The sequence below is a fragment of the Symphalangus syndactylus genome, chromosome 4 (assembly GCF_028878055.3).
Source record: "Symphalangus syndactylus isolate Jambi chromosome 4, NHGRI_mSymSyn1-v2.1_pri, whole genome shotgun sequence".
Taxonomy (NCBI): domain Eukaryota; kingdom Metazoa; phylum Chordata; class Mammalia; order Primates; family Hylobatidae; genus Symphalangus; species Symphalangus syndactylus.
In genome coordinates this window covers 84895358-84913590 of record NC_072426.2, presented here as the reverse complement: position 1 = coordinate 84913590, position 18233 = coordinate 84895358, and the positions used below count along the sequence as shown (strand labels likewise).

The following is an 18233-nucleotide window of genomic DNA, read 5'->3' as shown; positions in this document are numbered from 1 at the left end:
GGAGATTCTTGGGGGGATTTGGGAGACATACATTGCTGCTGATCAGTGGATTCACCTCATCAGTGTGAAGCAGCAGCTGGGCCTGCCATTGTTCCAACTTGCCATGAAGCCTTGGGCAGCTTCTTCAACTCACAGGCCAGGAGTGTGTGTGTGTGTGTGTTTGTGTGTGTATGTGTGTTTAGCTTAATGATGAAGGGCCCTGGATTCTGCAGGATTACCTTGTACCACTAAAACTAATCATCTCATTACCCAGCTAGAAACCCCAGACACCTGAGTGCGTCCCCTGCCCAGTACTGTCAAGTGTTGTCCATTTTGCTTCCCAGTATCTCTTGAACCTCCTTTTCCCTCTATATTCTTACTTACTCAAGCCCTCAGGAAGGTCACCTGACCACCATTAGTCCCATCTCCATGCTATTTATTCATTCATTCAACAAACAACTATTAAACAAACGTTATGTGCCAGGCATAATTCTAGGCACTGTGCAAAGAGCTCTTTAACATTCCCCTTCCCCTCCTAATTCTAGTGGTGCTTAATGAGCAAAGGGATAATGGCAATAATGCCTGCAAGATTGTGCCTATATCCTAATAAGAAAGGGGATATGGGAAACTTGAAAGAAAGAAGTAAAAGGCAGGACTTCCAGCTATGGCTAAATGATGATGTCAGCAAATTCTCTCCGCAAAACACAACTATAAAGCTTGAAAGAACTGACATAAACAACCATTTGTGTACTCTGGAAATTGACCAAAGACATGCAACAATCAGAAAAGTGGTTATGCTCCAAAAACTTCTAAACTTTGAGTAAGAACAGAACAAGTCTGCTTTGCACAGTTGTACTGTTTGTTAGGGCAATTCCCATCCCACTTCTCTAAGCTCAGTCCTCACACAGGTTCTGTCAGGGTGGGACATTGTCATGGGGAGCAGCAATTTTGCTGATGCAGTCCAAAGTTGCTTATTCAATTATGATTGTCAGTACTACTGACAATATTGGCAGCTAGTGAATGGGGAGGACCAATGCTCAATTAGTCTGAGGTTGCAGTCAAGGTTGGGGCAAATATATTCCTGGCTTGGACTGTATGCATGTGCAGTGGAGACCAAAGATGGCTCAAAGTATCCACACATTCTTGCCAACTCTAAGACTGAGGGCATGTGCAGAGGTTATATGAAAGGTCCAACAGAAAGTAAAAGGCAAGGCAGTCTTGTAAACAACCTGAACTTTGAGAGTATTTCCCTACCCATGCACAGATCTATTGGCAGATAATAGAGGGTTTACTGGCTCATGGTTTGTATACGACATCTGTCTCATCATTGGCTGATTACTAAATTACACAGAAACAAGAGTGACCCCTAGGAAGGCAGGTTTAAAGATATGAGCAAGAATAAAGGCAAATATAACAGATATTAGTTGCTATGTTCTGTGAGCGAGACAGATTTCACAGATTTAGGCCAGGCAAGTTATTAAACAAATGAACAATTTAACAACAACATTAATCATGTGAGAATATCAGAATTCAGGGTTCTTAAAATATGTTATCTAAAATGCCCACTTTCTAACAACCAAAAAACAAAAGGGAAGTACAAAGGAAAAGTGTGACTCATATGTAAAAAAAAAAAAAGTCAATTGAAACTGTCTCTTTGAGTATTGCCAGATTTTGGATTTAACAGAGACTTTGAAATGGCTACTGTAAATACGTTTTAAAAAACTTAAAGAAAAATGATTAAAGAATTACAGGGACACAGGACAATAATAAATCAATAAATAGAGAATTTCAATGAGACAGAAAATATTTAAAACCAAATGGAAATTCTTGAGTTGAACATTCAATAACTAAAATAAAAATTTGCTGGAGTAGCTCAGCAGAAGATTTGAGGAAGGAGAAGAAAGAACAGGTGAATGTAAAGACAGAGTTATCGAAATTAGTGAATGTGAAGAATATAAAACAATTTTAAAAATTGAAGCACAAAGAAAAGACTTTCAGAGACCTGTAAAGCAACATAAAGCATGCCAACATGTGTGTAATGCAAATCCCAGACAGGAGGAGTCAAAAGAGAAAAAGACAGGAAAACTATTTGAAAAAGATAATTACTGACAACTTCCTAAATTTGATGAAAAACATTATTTTTCATGTATAATTATCTCAAAGAATCCCAAGTAGGATAAATACAAAGAGATCCACACCTCAGCACATTAGAGACAAACTCTTGAAAGTCAAAGAGAAAATCTTGAAGTAGCAAAAGAAAAATGTCTTGTTGCATGAAAGGGAGTACTGATGCAATTAACAGTTGCCTTCTCATCTGAAAAGTGAGGGCTAGAAGTGGGAGGACGTATTCAAAGTGCTGAAAGAAAAATACAAACTGTTAACTAAGAATTCTATATCAAAAAATATATCCTTCAAAATGAAGGCAAAATAAAGATATTTTCAGAAAAACAAAGACTGAGAGAATTCCTTGCTATCTGATCTATGTTATAAGACATTAAAGGAAATTTTTTAAGCTGAAAGGAATTTCACCATGCAGTAACTTGAATCTATAGGAATAAATGAAAAACACAGGAAATGGTAAACATGTGGGTTAATACGAAGGTCCCATAAATTTATTTTTCCTCTTAACATCTTTTAAAGACATAGTATGTTTAAAGCCATAGTTATAACAGTGTATTTTTGGGCTTATCATGTATAAATAAGTGTTATAAATGTTATATATGATAAGCCCAAAACAACAGTAGCACAAAGGAAAACGGATAAAATCGAGCTGTCTTGGAGCAAAAGTTTGTGCATTTTACTGGAATTATTAATCTTAAGTAGATTAAGGTAAAATGCATATTGTAATCTCTAGAGCAAACACTAAGACAACACAAAAATACAGTAAAAAATAGAAACATTAAAATGGTATACTAGAAAATATCTATCTAACACAAAAGATGGTAAAAGAAAAACAGGAACAAAAAAGAGAAGACATACATAAAACAAATTATAAAATGGCAAATGTAAATTCAAACATATCACTAATTATATTAAATGTGAATGGTCTAAATACCTCAATCAAAATACAAAGACCATCTCCATAAAATAGCAAGATCCATTAGTATGTTGTCTAAAAGAGACACGTTACAGATTCAAAGACACAAACTGGTTAAAAGAAAAAGAATAGAAAAATATATGTCATGCTTCATCCTTGGGATGAAAGGCTGGTTCAACATATGCAAATCAATAAACGTAATCCAGCATATAAACAGAACTAAAGACAAAAACCACATGATATCTCAATAGATGCAGAAAAGGCCTTTGACAAAATCCAACAGCCCTTCATACTAAAAACTCTCAATAAATTAGGTATTGATGGGATATATCTCAAAATAATAAGAGCTATTTATGACAAACCCACAGCCAATGTCATACTGAATGGGCAAAAACTGGAAGCATTCCCTTTGAAAACTGGCACAAGACAGGGATGCCCTCTCTCACCACTCCTATTCAACATAGTGTTGGAAGTTCTGGCCAGGGCAATCAGGCAGGAGAAAGAAATAAACGGTATTCAATTAGGAAAAGAGGAAGTCAAATTGTCCCTGTTTGCAGATGACATGACTGTATATCTAGAAAACCCCATTGTCTCAGCCCAAAATCTCCTTAAGCTGATAAGCAACCTCAGCAAAATCTCAGGATACAAAATCAATGTGCAAAAATCACAAGCATTCTTATACACCAATAATAGACAAACAGAGAGCCAAATCATGAGTGAACTCCCATTCACAATTGCTTCAAAGGAAATAAAATACCTAGGAATCCAACTTACAAGGAATGTGAAGGTCCTCTTCAAGGAGTACTACAAATCACTGCTCAATGAAATAAAAGAGGACACAAACAAATGGAAGAACATTCCATGCTCATGGATAGGAAGAATCAATATCGTGAAAACGGCCATACTGCCCAAGGTAATTTATAGATTCAATGCCATCCCCATCAAGCTACTAATGACTTTCTTCACAGAATTGGAAAAAACTACTTTAAAGTTCATATGGAACCAAAAAAGAGCCCGCATTGCCAAAACAATCCTAAGCCAAAAGAACAAAGCTGGAGGCATCACGCTACCTGACTTCAAACTATACTACAAGGCTACAGTAACCAAAACAGCATGGTACTGGTACCAAAACAGAGATATAGACCAATGGAACAGAACAGAGCCCTTAGAAATAACACCACACATCTACAACCATCTGATCTTTGACAAACCTGACAAAAACAAGAAATAGAGAAAGGATTCCCTATTTAATAAATGGTGCTGGGAAAACTGGCTAGCCATATGTAGAAAGCTGAAACTTGATCCCTTCCTTACACCTTATACAAAAATTAATTCAAGATGGATTAAAGACTTAAATGTTAGACCTAAAACCATAAAAGCCCTAGAAGAAAACCTAGGCAATACCATTCAGGACATAGGCGTGGACAAGGACTTCATGTCTAAAACACCAAAAGCAATGGCAACAAAAGCCAAAATTGACAAATGGGATCTAATTAAACTAAAGAGCTTCTGCACAGCAAAAGAAACTACCATCAGAGTGAACAGGCAACCTACAGAATGGGAGAAAATTTTTGCAATCTACTCATCTGACAAAGGGCTAATATCCAGAATCTACAAAGAACTCAAACAAACAAGAAAAAAACAAACAACTCCATCAAAAAGTGGGCAAAGGATATGAACAGACTCTTATCAAAAGAAGACATTTATGCAGCCAACAGACACATGAAAAAATGCTCATCATCACTGGCCATCAGAGAAATGCAAATCAAAACCACAATGAGATACCATCTCACACCAGTTAGAATGGCGATCATTAAAAAGTCAGGAAACAACAGGTGCTGGAGAGGATGTGGAGAAATAGGAACACTTTTACCCCGTTGGTGGGACTGTAAACTAGTTCAACCATTGTGGAAGTCAGTGTGGTGATTCCTCAGGGATCTAGAACTAAAAATACCATTTGACCCAGCCATCCCATTACTGGGTATATACCCAAAGGATTATAAATCATGCTGCTATAAAGACACATGCACATGTATGTTTATTGTGGCACTATTCATAATATCAGAGACTTGGAACCAACCCAAATGTCCATCAATGATAGACTGGATTAAGAAAATGTGGCATATATAAACCATGGAATACTACACAGCCATAAAAAATGATGAGTTCATGTCCTTTGTAGGGACATGAATGAAGCTGGAAACCATCATTCTCAGCAAACTATCGCAAGGACAAAAAACCAAACATCGCATGTTCTCACTCATAGGTGGGAATTGAACAATGAGAACATTTGGACACACGAAGGGGAACATCACACACTGGGGCCTGTCATGGGGTGGGGGTAGTGGGGAGGGATAGCATTAGGAGATATACCTAATGTAAATGACGAGTTAATGAGTGCAGCACACCAACATGGCACATGTATACATATGTAACAAACCTTCACATTGTGCACATGTACCCTAGAACTTAAAGTATAATAATAATAAAAAAAAAAAAATATATATATATATATGCCACACAACAGTAATCATAAGACAGCTGGAACTGGTCATGTTAATATATGAAAAAATAGACATTAAGAAAAGAAACATTCTGGGCCAGGCGTGGTGGCTCACGCCTGTAATCCCAGCACTTTGGGAGGCCAAGGCAGGCAAATCACCTGAGGTCGGGAGTTCGAGACCATCCTAAACGACATGGAGAAACCCCATCTCTACCAAAAATACAAAATTAGCTGGGTGTGGTGGCACATGCCTGTAATCCCAGTTACATGGGAGGCTGAGGCAGGAGAATCACTTGAACCTGGGAGGCAGAGGTTGCGGTGAGCCAAGATCGTGCCATTGCACTCCAGTCTGGGCAACAAGAGCAAAACTCTGTCTCAAAAAAGAAAAAAGAAAGAAAAAGAAACATTCTGAAAAAGAGGAACATTTAACAATGAAAAACAGTAACAGTATTAAGAAGCTGTAACAATTATAAATGTGTGGAGATAACATGAGAGCCCCAAAATGCATGAAGCAAAAACAGACGGTATTGAAGGAGAAACAGAGGACTAATTAATTAAAGTTGGAGATTTCCATATCCCAATCTCAATAATTGATAGAACAACTAGATAGAATATCAGCAACTATATAGAAGTCTTGAACAACAGTATCAACTAATTTGACCCAATCAACATACAAAGGGTACTCCTCACAATGACTGCAGAATATACATTATTTTCAAGTACATTTAGAATATTCTCTAGGAGAGACCTATGGTAGGCCATAAAACAAGTCCTGATCAATTAAAAAATGTAAATCATATAAAGTACATTATCTATCTTGGAATTAAATTAGCAATAACAACAGAAAGCGATTTTGGAGACCCTCAAATATTTGGAAGTTGAACAACACACTACTAAATCACCCACACATCACACAGGAAATCAGAAGGGAAGTTGGAACATATTTTGAATGGAATGAAAATGAAAAATAATATGCCAATATTTATGGTATACAGCGAAATCACTATAGGGAAATCTATAGCTTTAAACACCTATATCAGAATATAAGGGCTCAAATCAATAAGCTAAGCTTTCATGTTAAGAAACTAGAAAAATTAGAAACTAAATCTAAATCAAGCAGAAAAAGAAAGAATAAAGAGAAATAAAATAAATAAATAAAAAATAAATGAACTGGAAAACAGTAAAACATTAGAGAAAATCCATGAAACAAAAAGCTAGCTTGTTGAAAAGATTAATAAAATGGAAATGTCTGTATCTGGACTGACCAAGAATAAAAAATCAGTAATGAAAAAGGGGACATAATGTCAACTCAACTGAAATTAAAAAGACTTATCAAAGAATGCTATGAACAACCTTATGCCAACAAAGACAGAAATAATCATACATATACATGCACATGCCCCCACCTCCCGCCACAGACGTATAAATAGATATAACACCAATACTTCACAACATCTTTCAGAAAATGAGAGAACACTTCCCAACTCATTCTATGAGGCCAATATTACCTTGATATTAAAGCTAGACGAAGACCTCCTACAAAAAGAAACCTACCAGGCTAATATCCCTCATTAACACACATAAAAATGCTCAACAAAATATTAGTAAAGTAAATTCAGCAAGATATAAAAAGGATTACACACCATGACTCAATGGGATTTATCCCAGGAATGTAACATTAGTTTGACACCTGAAAAAATCAATTAATGTTGTACATCTATTACACATCTATATATTTTACTAATACAAATAGAATAAAAGACAAAACCCATATAATCATCTAATGGATGCAGAAAAGCATCTGACAAAATCCAATAGCCATTCATGATTTTAAAAAACAACAACTCTCAAGAAACTAGGAGTAGAAGGGAAATTAATGTGTTAAAGGGTATCTATGACAAACCCAGAGACCAATATCATATGTAACCATAAAAATACTGAATGCTTTCCCCTTAAAATAAGGACAAAGGCAGAGGTAGCCACTTTCTCCACTTCTAGTCAACAATATACTGTATTATTCTATCCAGTACAATAGACAGTGAGAGACAAAGGGAAAAAAGAGGGTCAGGAGAGAGAAGGAGAGGAAGAGAGGCAGAGAAAAATTTAAAGCCAGATTGGAAAGGAAGAAGGAAATCTGTCTTTATTTGCAGATGATATGATACTGTATTTGGAAAATTATCACAAGAACTAATTTAAAAAACTGCTAGAACTAATAAGTTTTTCAAAGTCGCAGGATACAAGATGCACATAGCAAAAATCAATTGTATACCTACACTCAGCAACAAAAACTCCATAAATGAAATTAAGAAAAGAACACCATTCACAATAATATCAAAAAGAATAAACTATTTAGAAATAAATTTAACAATGATGTGAAGACATGCAGAAAACACTTCTGAGAGAAGATTAAGAAGATATAAATAATTAGAAGTACATTTCTTTTTCATGAAGTTAAAGAATCAATATTGTCAGGATGGCAATTATCTTCCAATGAATCTACAAATTCAATGTGATTCCCATCAAAATCTCAGAAACATTTTATTGGGGTGGAGAAATTGGCATGCTAATTTGAAATTTTATATAAAAACACAAAGGGCCTAGAACAGGCAAAATAATTTTGTAAAAGAATAAAGTTACAGACTACCTATTTTTACATTTTCTCCGAAGTTATAGTAATCAAGATAGTATGGTATAGGCACAAGGATAGGTCTACAGGTCAATAGAATATAATTGAGAATCCAGAATTAAACCCCAATATTTGTGGCTAGCTGATAGTTCACAAAGGAGCTTGGGCAATTCAGTGGGGAAAGGAAAATCTTTTAACACATGGTGTTGGGACAATTGGCTATCCATAAGTGAAACAGCAGCAGCAACAACAACAACAACTAAAACCCTTCAGACAAACAAGCAACAAAACAACCCTTTGACTTTACCTCATACTATATACAAAAATTAACTCAAAATGGGTCTTAGCTCTAAATGTAGATGCTAAAACCATACAACTTCTAGAAACAAACACAGGAGAAAGTGTTTGTGATGTTGGGTTAGGTGGACTCTTAGATACCATATCAAAAGCATGATTCATAAAAGAAAAGATAGAAAAACTGAACTTCGACAAAATTAATATTTTTTGCACTTTAAAATTTAAGTACACCATTAAGAAAATTAAAAGTCAAGCCACAGACTAGGAGAAAATATAGGCAAATTATATATCTGATAATAGATTTGTATCTAGAACATGTAAACATTCTTACAACTCTAATAAGACAGACAACCTGATTTAAAAATGGGCAAAAAATTTAAATAGGCATGTTACCAAAGAAGACATACAAACAGGCCGGGCTTGGTGGTTTACACTTGTACTCCCAACACTTTCGGAGGCTGACGGGGGTGGATCACCTGAGGTCAGGAGTTTGAGACCAGCCTGGCCAACATGGTGAAACCCCGTCTCTACTAAAAAAGACAATAACTAGCTGTGCGTGGTGGTGGGTGCCTGTAATCCCAGCTACTCGGGAGGCTGAGGTGGGAGAATCGCTTGAACCTGGAGGCAGAGGTTGCAATGAGCCAAGATCACGCCATTGCACTCCAGTCTGGGAGACAAGAGCAAAACTCAGTATCAAAAAATATAAAAATGGAAATAAAAAGGCATATGAATAGTTAATAAGCACAGGAAAGTACATTCAACATCATTAATGGTTAAGCAAATGCAAATCAAATCCCCAATAAAATACCACTTTACACCCACTAGGATGGCTATAATAAAACCATAGCAAGTGTTGATGAGGATGTGGAAACTTTGGGACCCTTATGTATGAGGTGGGATTGTATGATGGTGGGAATGTAAAATGGTACAGAGATTTCAGAAAACATTTTGACAGTTTCTTAAAAATTAAAAAATAAACCTACCATACGACCCAGCAAGAGAAATGAAAGCCATGTGTTCACAGAAACATATGCGTGTGAATGCTTATAGCAAATCATTCATAATAATACCAATCCAAAAACAACCCAAAAGTCCATCAGTGGGTGAGCGGAGAAACAAGATGTGCATCCCTACAAGGGAGTATTACTCAGCTACAAAGGAGCACACTGATCACTGATTCACACAAGAACATGAATGACCCTCAAAACCTTATGCTACATGAAAGAAGCCCAATGCAAAACACTACACAGTTTATGCTTCCATTTATAGAAAATGCCCAGAAAAGGCACATTTATGAAGACAAAAAGCAGATCAATGGTTTCCTTGGGTTGGGGTTGGGAGGAAGGATTAGTTGCAGATGGGCTTGAGGGAATTTTTTGACGTGCTGGAAATGCCCTAAAACTGGATTGTGATGATGGTTTTACAACTCTATGAATGTAGTTAAATTAATTTAGCTGTGAACCTAGAATGGGTGAATTTTATTCCATGTAACTTACATATGAATAAGGCTGTTAAAATACATAGAATATGATAATAACCAATGCTATGAAGAAAAAAAAATGGGAAAGGAGTATGGGAAGGCAGGGCAGGGTTTCAATTAGTGCGGTCATTAAAATCTCCAGGCCCCCAGGATGTGGTGGGACTGCACTTCCTGGGCCCCTTGCAGTTGATTGGGGCAGTGATTAGCTTGGGACAGAGTTGTGAGCAGAATGTGATGTGTGTCCCTTCCAGGCTGAGGATTTAACTGCTGACGTGAGACCATTCACAAACTCACTGTTTCTCGGGCCTCTGGTCTGGCAGCATCAGCCTGGGTCTTTAAGTCACTATGATTGACAGGGCAGCATCCACCCCTCAACTCACCCAGGTGACCTGGTGGTTGTGTAACTCATCCCATTCAGACTCACACAGGTGGTCAGAGAAAGCCTTAATAAAAGCTTTGGGTAAAAGTCTGAAGGAGGTGAGTCTGTAGGCCAGGCAGCTGTCCTGGGGGACAATGGTCCAGAGAGTGGGCAGATCATGCAAACACCAGACCAGCAGGGAGGCCGGCACTGCTGGTGCAGAGCAGGCTCAGCGGGGCGGGGGAGCATGGGGTGCTTGGCAGGAGATCCTTCGATGGGCAAGGTGGGTGCCAGAGGAGGGCAGGCAACCAACAGAGGTAAAGTGGCCTGGGCATCCATGTGGATGTGTTAAGCAACATGGATGCCCATGGATGTGACAGTGCTGATTGGATTTAGGTTCAAAGAGTCTTGCTCGGTGCAGTATGGAGAGATGGAAGGGCCAAGGGTGGGAAGAAGAAGAGCAATGGGGAGGATCCTTTGCAAAGATCCAGGTGACAGCTGACCTCTCGCCCCGCTGCCAAGCAATTATTCCTATGAACATTCTCATCAGATCAGTCCTGTGCTTATAACCATCAGTAGCTCCCTATGCCTCATGAGAACAAGTCCAAGTTTCTCAATACGGCATCCACCTACCATTCCTCCCTTATTACCCCATTCCAACCGCTTCTGCACCCCTCTCTCTAAGTCTCCTATTCTCCCAGGACACAGTCATGTCCCCCTACCTGGGTTCTCACAGTCCCCTTACATCTCTGCCAGCAGTTGGGGAGAGAGTCTGCTCTGGGAAAGGCCAAGGTGAGGACAGCCACAGAGTCAGGGAGGCGTGGGAGAGGGTTTCGAAGGAGCCTCCCTACCCCAGGCTGCTCCCAGCCTTGGTCCCAGCGTGCAGGTCAGGGATTTGGGGACTTGCAGGAGTGGTTGGATTCAGAGATGCCTTCTCCTTCTCTTTGGACACTCTGGCTGGGTATGGGCAGAGGCCACTGTCTTTCTCTCCACTGTGATCCCGAGGCACAGTGGCTCCTTGGCATGGGGAGTGCCAGGAGGGTCAGACAGGGAGAAGCCAGCAGTCCTGGGAGACAACCAGGCAGACCAGAGGTCTGAAGTTTGGGAGCTGGTGAGAAAAGAGGCTGCAGCTGGTCCTGCTGGCAGGAGAGTTCTCTAGGAGGAGCTGAGGCCCACAGTGATGGAGCTGAGGGTGTTGCCCACTGCTGGGTGAGACCTTTAGCACAGAACTCACCAAGTGGGAGGCCAAGAGGCTCACAACTGGCTCGTGCTGGAGGGAAAGTGCTGGTAGGTTCTCGATGTGGCAAGATTGTGGACAAAGTGAAGAAATGAAGCATAGCAGTACAGTTTAACCCATAAGAACCTTTCATTTGTCCTCAATCCTTGAAAATGACAGTTAAAAGCAAACTTAAGTTTCTCAATAATCTCCATTAGCTGAGAAAGACAGAGGGAGGGAGGGAGAGAGGGAGAGAGAGAGAAAGAGAGAGAGGGAGGGAGAGAGGGAGAGAGAGAGAAAGGGAGAGAGAGAGAGAGACCAGGAGGTGGCAGGTGGAGAGAAGAAAGATAAACACACAGAGGTGCTAACTGAGAGACCAAGGATGGGGAGGAGAAGCCCCCTCCCCCTGTGCTGAAGACTTTTTTTTTTTTTTCCTGCAGCCTTTCATGAAATGGCATTGCCAGTTCATTGTTACAGAGTTGTCAAAGTGTTTGAGATTAGGTAATCATTTACAAATTAATCCAGTGTCAAAAGGAATGAATGTGGATGAACCTTGGAAAAATTATGCTAAGTGAAAGAAGCCAGACACAAGGCTTCATAAAAGGATACATATTGCATGAATCCATTTACATGACAAATCCAGAACTGGAAAATCCATGGAGGCAGAACACAGATTGGTGTTTGCATGGGGTGGAGAAGAGGGAGCAACCTCTTAATAGGTACAAGGTGATGGAAACATTTTGGAATTAAATGGAGCTGATGGTTGCACAACATTGTGAATGTATGAATTGCCACTGACTTTTACACTTCAAAATGGTTAAATTCATGTTATATAAATTTCATCTTGATAAAGATATTAATTCAATCAAATTCATTAAGTTCAAGTATGTCATGCAGTATGTCCTCTATCCCTTTCTCAAAGGAAATCCTTTGATAAATCCTTCACACCTACGCTATGAATCCGGGGAAGAATTTATTTCATCATAGAAATCTGGTGGCTGGAACCTCCTACAAAAGCAAGTGACTGTTCCTTCCAAGCCAGATAATGCAATAAACCTAGCACAGGGAAAATGATACCTGGAGATATTAGGTATTAGGCTTGAACAGTTAAGGGTTAATCTCAGCTGCTCCCCCACCCCCTATTTTCTCCTGTGGAAAGTGAGATCCAGGGAAGTTGACAGTGTGAGAAGTGTCTGCAGCACGAGGCCAGCCCAGGGGTCCTGGCTTCTAGCCAACTCCGTTCTTCATGAACACAGAGCTTTACTCCTCACCCCATGAATATCTACTCAGACGACAGCAAAGGGGCTCTGTGGAGTCTGAGCCCACCCTGGGCTTGGTCCGCTGTATCCTGAACCTGGTAGCATATTACATTACATCACCTGGGACTTTAAAAATATGCTGATATCTTGGATTCATCCAAGACCAATTAAACCTGCATCTCTGGAGGGGGAGCCTGGGAATTTTTAAACGCACCTTGGGTGATTTTAATGTGGAGGTTGAGGTCCATGACTGCATTTCACCCACTAGCTTCTAGAATTTCCAATCTTTACCAGTCCTGGAGGGGCTCAGGCAACATCATCTCATAACTGAGCCCATCAGGTCATGCATGTGACCTGACTAGCAACTGTCAACCGTCACCTACACAGCCCACGCAGCCCAGCACCTGCACAAACCATCCAATCATCACCTGCATAGTCCACCCAGCCAGCACCTGCACAACCTGCCGAATCCTCACCTGCACAGCTCACCCAGTCAGTGCCTGCACAACCCACCCAATCAGCACCTGCATAGTCTACCCAGCCAGCACCTGCACAACCCACCCAATCAGCACCTGTACAACCCATCCAAATCATCGCTTATACAGCCCACCCAACCATCACCTGCACAATCCACCCAATCCTCACCTGCACAGCCCACCCAGCCAGCACCTGCCTGTGACCCACCTGCATAACCTAGCCAATCATCACCTGCACAGCCCACCAAGACAGCACCTGCCTGTGACCCAAACAGTCATCTCACTTGGTCTAACAGTTGTCTCCCAGACACTTTACTGAGGGTTACTGAGATGTCCTCACTATTTCTCTACTAGCCACTTGACTGGATCCTTTCCAAGCAGAGACACAGAGTAGCCTTCAGCTGCACACAGCGTTCCCCTGTGACGGAGTTGCCTACTGCCCCAGCGGTCCTTGGACATAGGGGTCCTTACAGACTTTGAATGCAATCAGAGCCCTGAGTCATTAGAGCCCAGGAGCCTGAAGCCTCTGTTTTTCAGGCAGACACAGAGCAGCTGCCATAGTTCAGGGGTGGGGTTTGTGCCATCAGCCATTTCCAGGAGCTGAAGGAGGTCAGAACCCTGACCACAGATGCCACCTGGTGCTCTCAGTCACAAGACCAAGACAGCCTCCAGGGACCCCATCCCTCAAGCAAGAAGTCAAATGCAAAGGTAATCATTTCCCACATAGAACATAATAAAATTCTTACTGAAATATCTGGCTGCAAACGTCCTCCTTTTGCTGGAAGCTGTCGGTAGCATAATGAAGCTGGCAGTCTGTGCAAATTTCTTCTATATCCTTTTTATAAAGAACCAACCACATCCTCAAGCAGGCAAGCTAATTCCTGTTTTCCAGTAACAGGAGATACACATCTATAGAAAAGAAATATATTTAGAATGCCCTTTATCTGGTATTTTCTTGGATTTTAAACAAGAAGCCTCGCTGTGAAGAATTAGTTCATTAAGCGTAAGTGCATCTAGGGATCTTGGAATGGCCTTGAGCAAGTCACAGGGTCTTGGGGTATCAGTTCCTCAAATCTGTAAAATGGGAACAATAGTGACAACCACTTCACATAACAGAGGATTTAGAAGTAGAAAGAAGGGGCTTTGTGAGCGAAGCCCTCAGCACACATCAGATGCTATATTTGATTTTTTTTTCCATGAGCTGACCTGGATTTAAGGGAGCTGGGTTTCCAGAAAGCCTTAGAAATAAGTACAAACAACACTGCAGATTTGCAGTGTGACTTCCAGGATGCATTTATGGCCTTCGTCTGGTGGGCACAGCAGTCCTGTTAGTGGGGAGAGCAAGTCCCACAGAGGGACAGTCAAGGCCCAGGAGCACCCCATGTGAGACCCTCACCAGGTACACAGGCTGCTCATGGCATGGCTTCTCCATTCAATTTCTGGAAATTTAGCATCATTACAGCATAATTTACAGTTGTGGAGCATCAAAAAGATAAATCCCGATTATGAAACAGCCAAGCGATATTTATGCAGCCATGAACATCATTGACATAGTGGTCCTGGCAGTCCAAGGCAAAGGCAGGCTCCAAGGCAGTGGATACAATGTTATCTAAATGAGGGCAGCATTGATTCAGATGGAGCAGTGACTCCTGGGAGGGCATGCATCAGAATTTTCTTCCCAGCACCCTCCTTGTCTCCTCTGTTCTATTGAGCTTGCATCACATTTATTGATAGTGACCTGAAACACCTTTCAATTGCAGAGAGCATAAAAGCAGTTAAAAACCAATCATTGCTATAAAGATAAAACAAGCATAGCCAGTGCTCAGTGGCTCAGTGCAGGGTAGATCCTTCCTACACCTGGGCTTGGGGGTGCAGGAATTGGGGCTGTCATCACTGCAGGAGGGTAGAACCTGGGCTGCTGGACAGCGCTTAGTGGGGTGTGTTGGGGGAATGTCATCTTGGCCCATGCCTTGGGGATCTGTGGACAGTTCCTGCTGCTAATGTTCTCAGAAGGGAGTGCTGGAACAGCACAGAGAAGGGGGCCAACCTGAGCCTCTGGGGAGTGACCAGGGACAGCTGGAAGCGGAAGGAGGCAGCAGGCGAGCACTCAACCGCTTGAAGAGAGCAGCAAGGGCCAAAACCCAAGGTGCCAGCATGTCCTTGCAACAGAGCAAGCAGTAATTTGGGTTGCAAAGGCCAGAGTGCAAGGCTGATAAGAGCTCACAGGTACAGAGGCAGAGAGGAGTGAGAGGAAGCAGCCCATCCCACGACCTGGTGTACAGGGGGCTTTGGAACTAAAAACTCTAGGACAAAGTCCAGGTTTTCCTTTTTCGAGTGCTGGGAATTTAGACATGGGCTAAATTTAGCAAATAAAGGTATAGGATGCCCAGTTAGTTTTGCAGTGTAACTGTGTTCTAAATATTGCATGGGACATAATACCTGTTAAAAAGTTATGTATAGTTTACCTGAAACACTATTCAGCTTTAACTGGGTATCCTGTATTTTATCTGGCAAACGTATACCTTCTGAATATCCATTTTCTCTTTGATCAAAAAAGAAAATACCACCAGGTAAGAAACTTTTAATTGCAGACAACAAGAAAGCCAGTTAAAAAGAGGGGATTTATCGGCTCCTTGAGTAGGAAAGCCCTCATAATATGGACTTCGGGCATGGCTGGATCCAGCAGCTTGACAATGTTAACCAAGTCTGGGTTTTTTTCCAGTTCTCCTGTTTGCTTCTGGAATGCCTGCTTCATTCTCAACAAAGTCCCGTCATTATTAAAAAATGCTGGACACCAGCTCGCTTCAGGAACTAATACTCTTTCTTTCGTGACCAACACAAAGAAAGAGTCTATCTTCCAGTGTCTCTCTCAGAAGTGCTGGGAAGCTGCCCCTCCCTACTCTCCCAAACATCTCTTCTTGCCTCATGGCCTTGGTTGGGCCACTCACCCGTCCCTGAACCACCCAAACCAATGCAATGTGCTGAATGGCTAAAGCCAATCTGGTCTCATCCCAGGAATAGGGTGGCTTGGCTTCATAAAAGCCACCTCAGCTGGTATGGAAAAGGGGTGGATGCTAGAGTGGATGCCAGGCACTGCAACCAAGGGTGGGGAGAAGGGGTCCAAAATACAGTGCCCACAGTGAGGTTGCCCTAAGGATAAGATACATGAGACTTCCCCGCTGTTGTGGTGTATGTGTAAGTGTGTGCTGTATGAGAGGAGAGAGAGGGAGACAGAGACAGAGGGAGAGGAGGAATGTTAGTTCCTATCCTTGGACATGCTGATTACTCTTTCTTTCTTTCTTTCTTTCTTTCTTTCTTTCTTTCTTTCTTTCTTTCTTTCTTTCTTTCCTTCTTCCTTTCTTCTCTCTCTCTCTCGTTTCTTTCTCTTTCTCTCCCCTCTTTCTTTCTCTCTCTTTCTTTCTTTCTTTCTCTCTCTTTCTTTCTTCTTTCTTTCTTTCTTTCTTTCTTCTTTCTTTCTTTTCTCTCCTCCCTTCCTCCCTTTCTCTCTGTTTCTCTCTCTCTCTTTCTTTCTCTCTTTCTTTTCTTTCTTTCTTTCCTCTTGGCCAGGTCGGTGACCCAATCTCCTTCCTGGTCTCAGGCCCCTCCCCCGAACTGGCCCGTGTGTGCCCGGGCAGGTCCCTGCTCCTCACTGACCTCCACCCACACCGTGGAGAGTGGGTGTGTGTGTGTGTGTGTGGAGTGGGGGGACGCTGCATCAGGAGACCTCTGGTTAGGGAAGTTTTAACAGGAACCACCTCTGTGACCTTTACCAACCTCAGCCTATAGTGGGGACAAGGTCCTACAGGGTGGGCCTCTCCTTTGGAAGGCTTGGGGACAGAGTTCTGCCCACCAGCTGGAGGACAGTGACCTCGGGGGAGAAGGGACAGGAGACTGCTCTCCAGTCCCTCACCCCAGCCCTCGCCTTTCCCTCACCCACCTTTCTTTGCAGCAAGTTCAAATGCAGGTCATACACCAGCTAAGCGGGCACAGCTGGGCACAGTTCCCGGGGCCTGCCGGGCAGCGCTGGGAAGGGCGGCAGAGACCGCGGGCTGGACGCTCGTTTCGGAATGACTCAGCCAGGAGCAGCCGCCAGCAGCATGGGCCACGCAGCAAACGGGCGCGCCGTGGGGGCTGGAGAGGCCAGGTCTTCTGGAACCAGGCCAGCACACCCTGCCCGGGCGTCACCCCACCACGGACATTCACAATGACAGCACTTCTCAGCACACTGTGGATCACACGCGTTAGCCTGGCACCTGGCAGCGCCCCGAGGTGGGCATCACGGTGGGATTGGGAGGCACTCCAGTCACAGGGTTCACCAGGGCCGAGGTGGCGACGAAAACCCGTCCCTCGGGCGTGGCAGTGGCCTGGCCACGTGCGCCCCAGGGCTTGCACCCGCATCTCCCGCCGGTGGTGAGCGGGGCCTCCAGCAGAGCGGGCGGGGCTGCTCACCTGGAACCAGGGCCAGCCGTCTCCTCCCCAGCCTCGGCCGCCCGGGGCCTGCCTGGGGCTCCTTCCTCGCCGCCCGGCGGCAGCTCCTGAGCTCCCGGCCCGCTCCTTTAGCCCCGCAGGCTCCCTGGCCGTGACACTGCCCCCGGCCTCCGTGTGATGAGCAGGCGAGCAGGGCCGGGGGGATGCAGCCCGGGCCCCGCATCCTCAGGCAGGACGGAGCTCCCGGCTGCTCGGCGCCTCTGGGGCGGGGGGTGGGGGGGGAGGGGTGGGATGCGGCTTGGCGGGCGGTCCCATTCAGTCGGAAGGGTGCAGCAGCCGGGTCAGGGATGGCCGGGCGAGGCTGACCCCTGCCGGGCAGCGCGGGTGGCGCCACGGGCGGAGGCGACTTCCTGGGCCCTGGTGCACGTCGCCCCCTGGCGGGCGTCGGGGACGCGGCCTCCTGCTGGCCCGGACCGCTCTCCGCGCCTTCCCGCCTGGCTTCTGGTTACCCAACCTCATCTCGCCCGAGCCTCATCTGTAGCTCACAGTCCTGTGCGCCCCGTGCTGTTGGCAG

The 18233-nt window shown here is 43.2% G+C and overlaps 1 protein-coding gene across 9 annotated transcripts in view; it reads right to left on the bottom strand.

The window, feature by feature from the left end:
* The window catches only part of ARHGAP22 (Rho GTPase activating protein 22), a 210072-nt gene extending 192065 nt beyond the window's left edge, over window positions 1–18007 (bottom strand). For 2 of the 9 annotated variants that reach the window (XM_055275387.2, XM_055275389.2), the window contains exons 1-2: window positions 17169–18007; window positions 13978–14140 (exon numbers count right to left, since the gene is read on the bottom strand). In XM_055275387.2, the coding sequence (XP_055131362.1) occupies window positions 13978–14029 (52 nt within the window). In that variant the 5' untranslated portion in view covers window positions 14030–14140; window positions 17169–18007. The remainder of the gene's footprint in view (window positions 1–13977; window positions 14141–17168) is intronic. The other 7 variants (XM_055275386.2, XM_063638050.1, XM_055275379.2 and 4 more) reach the window with 7 other exon arrangements.
* Between the last annotated feature and the right edge of the window lie 226 nt (window positions 18008–18233).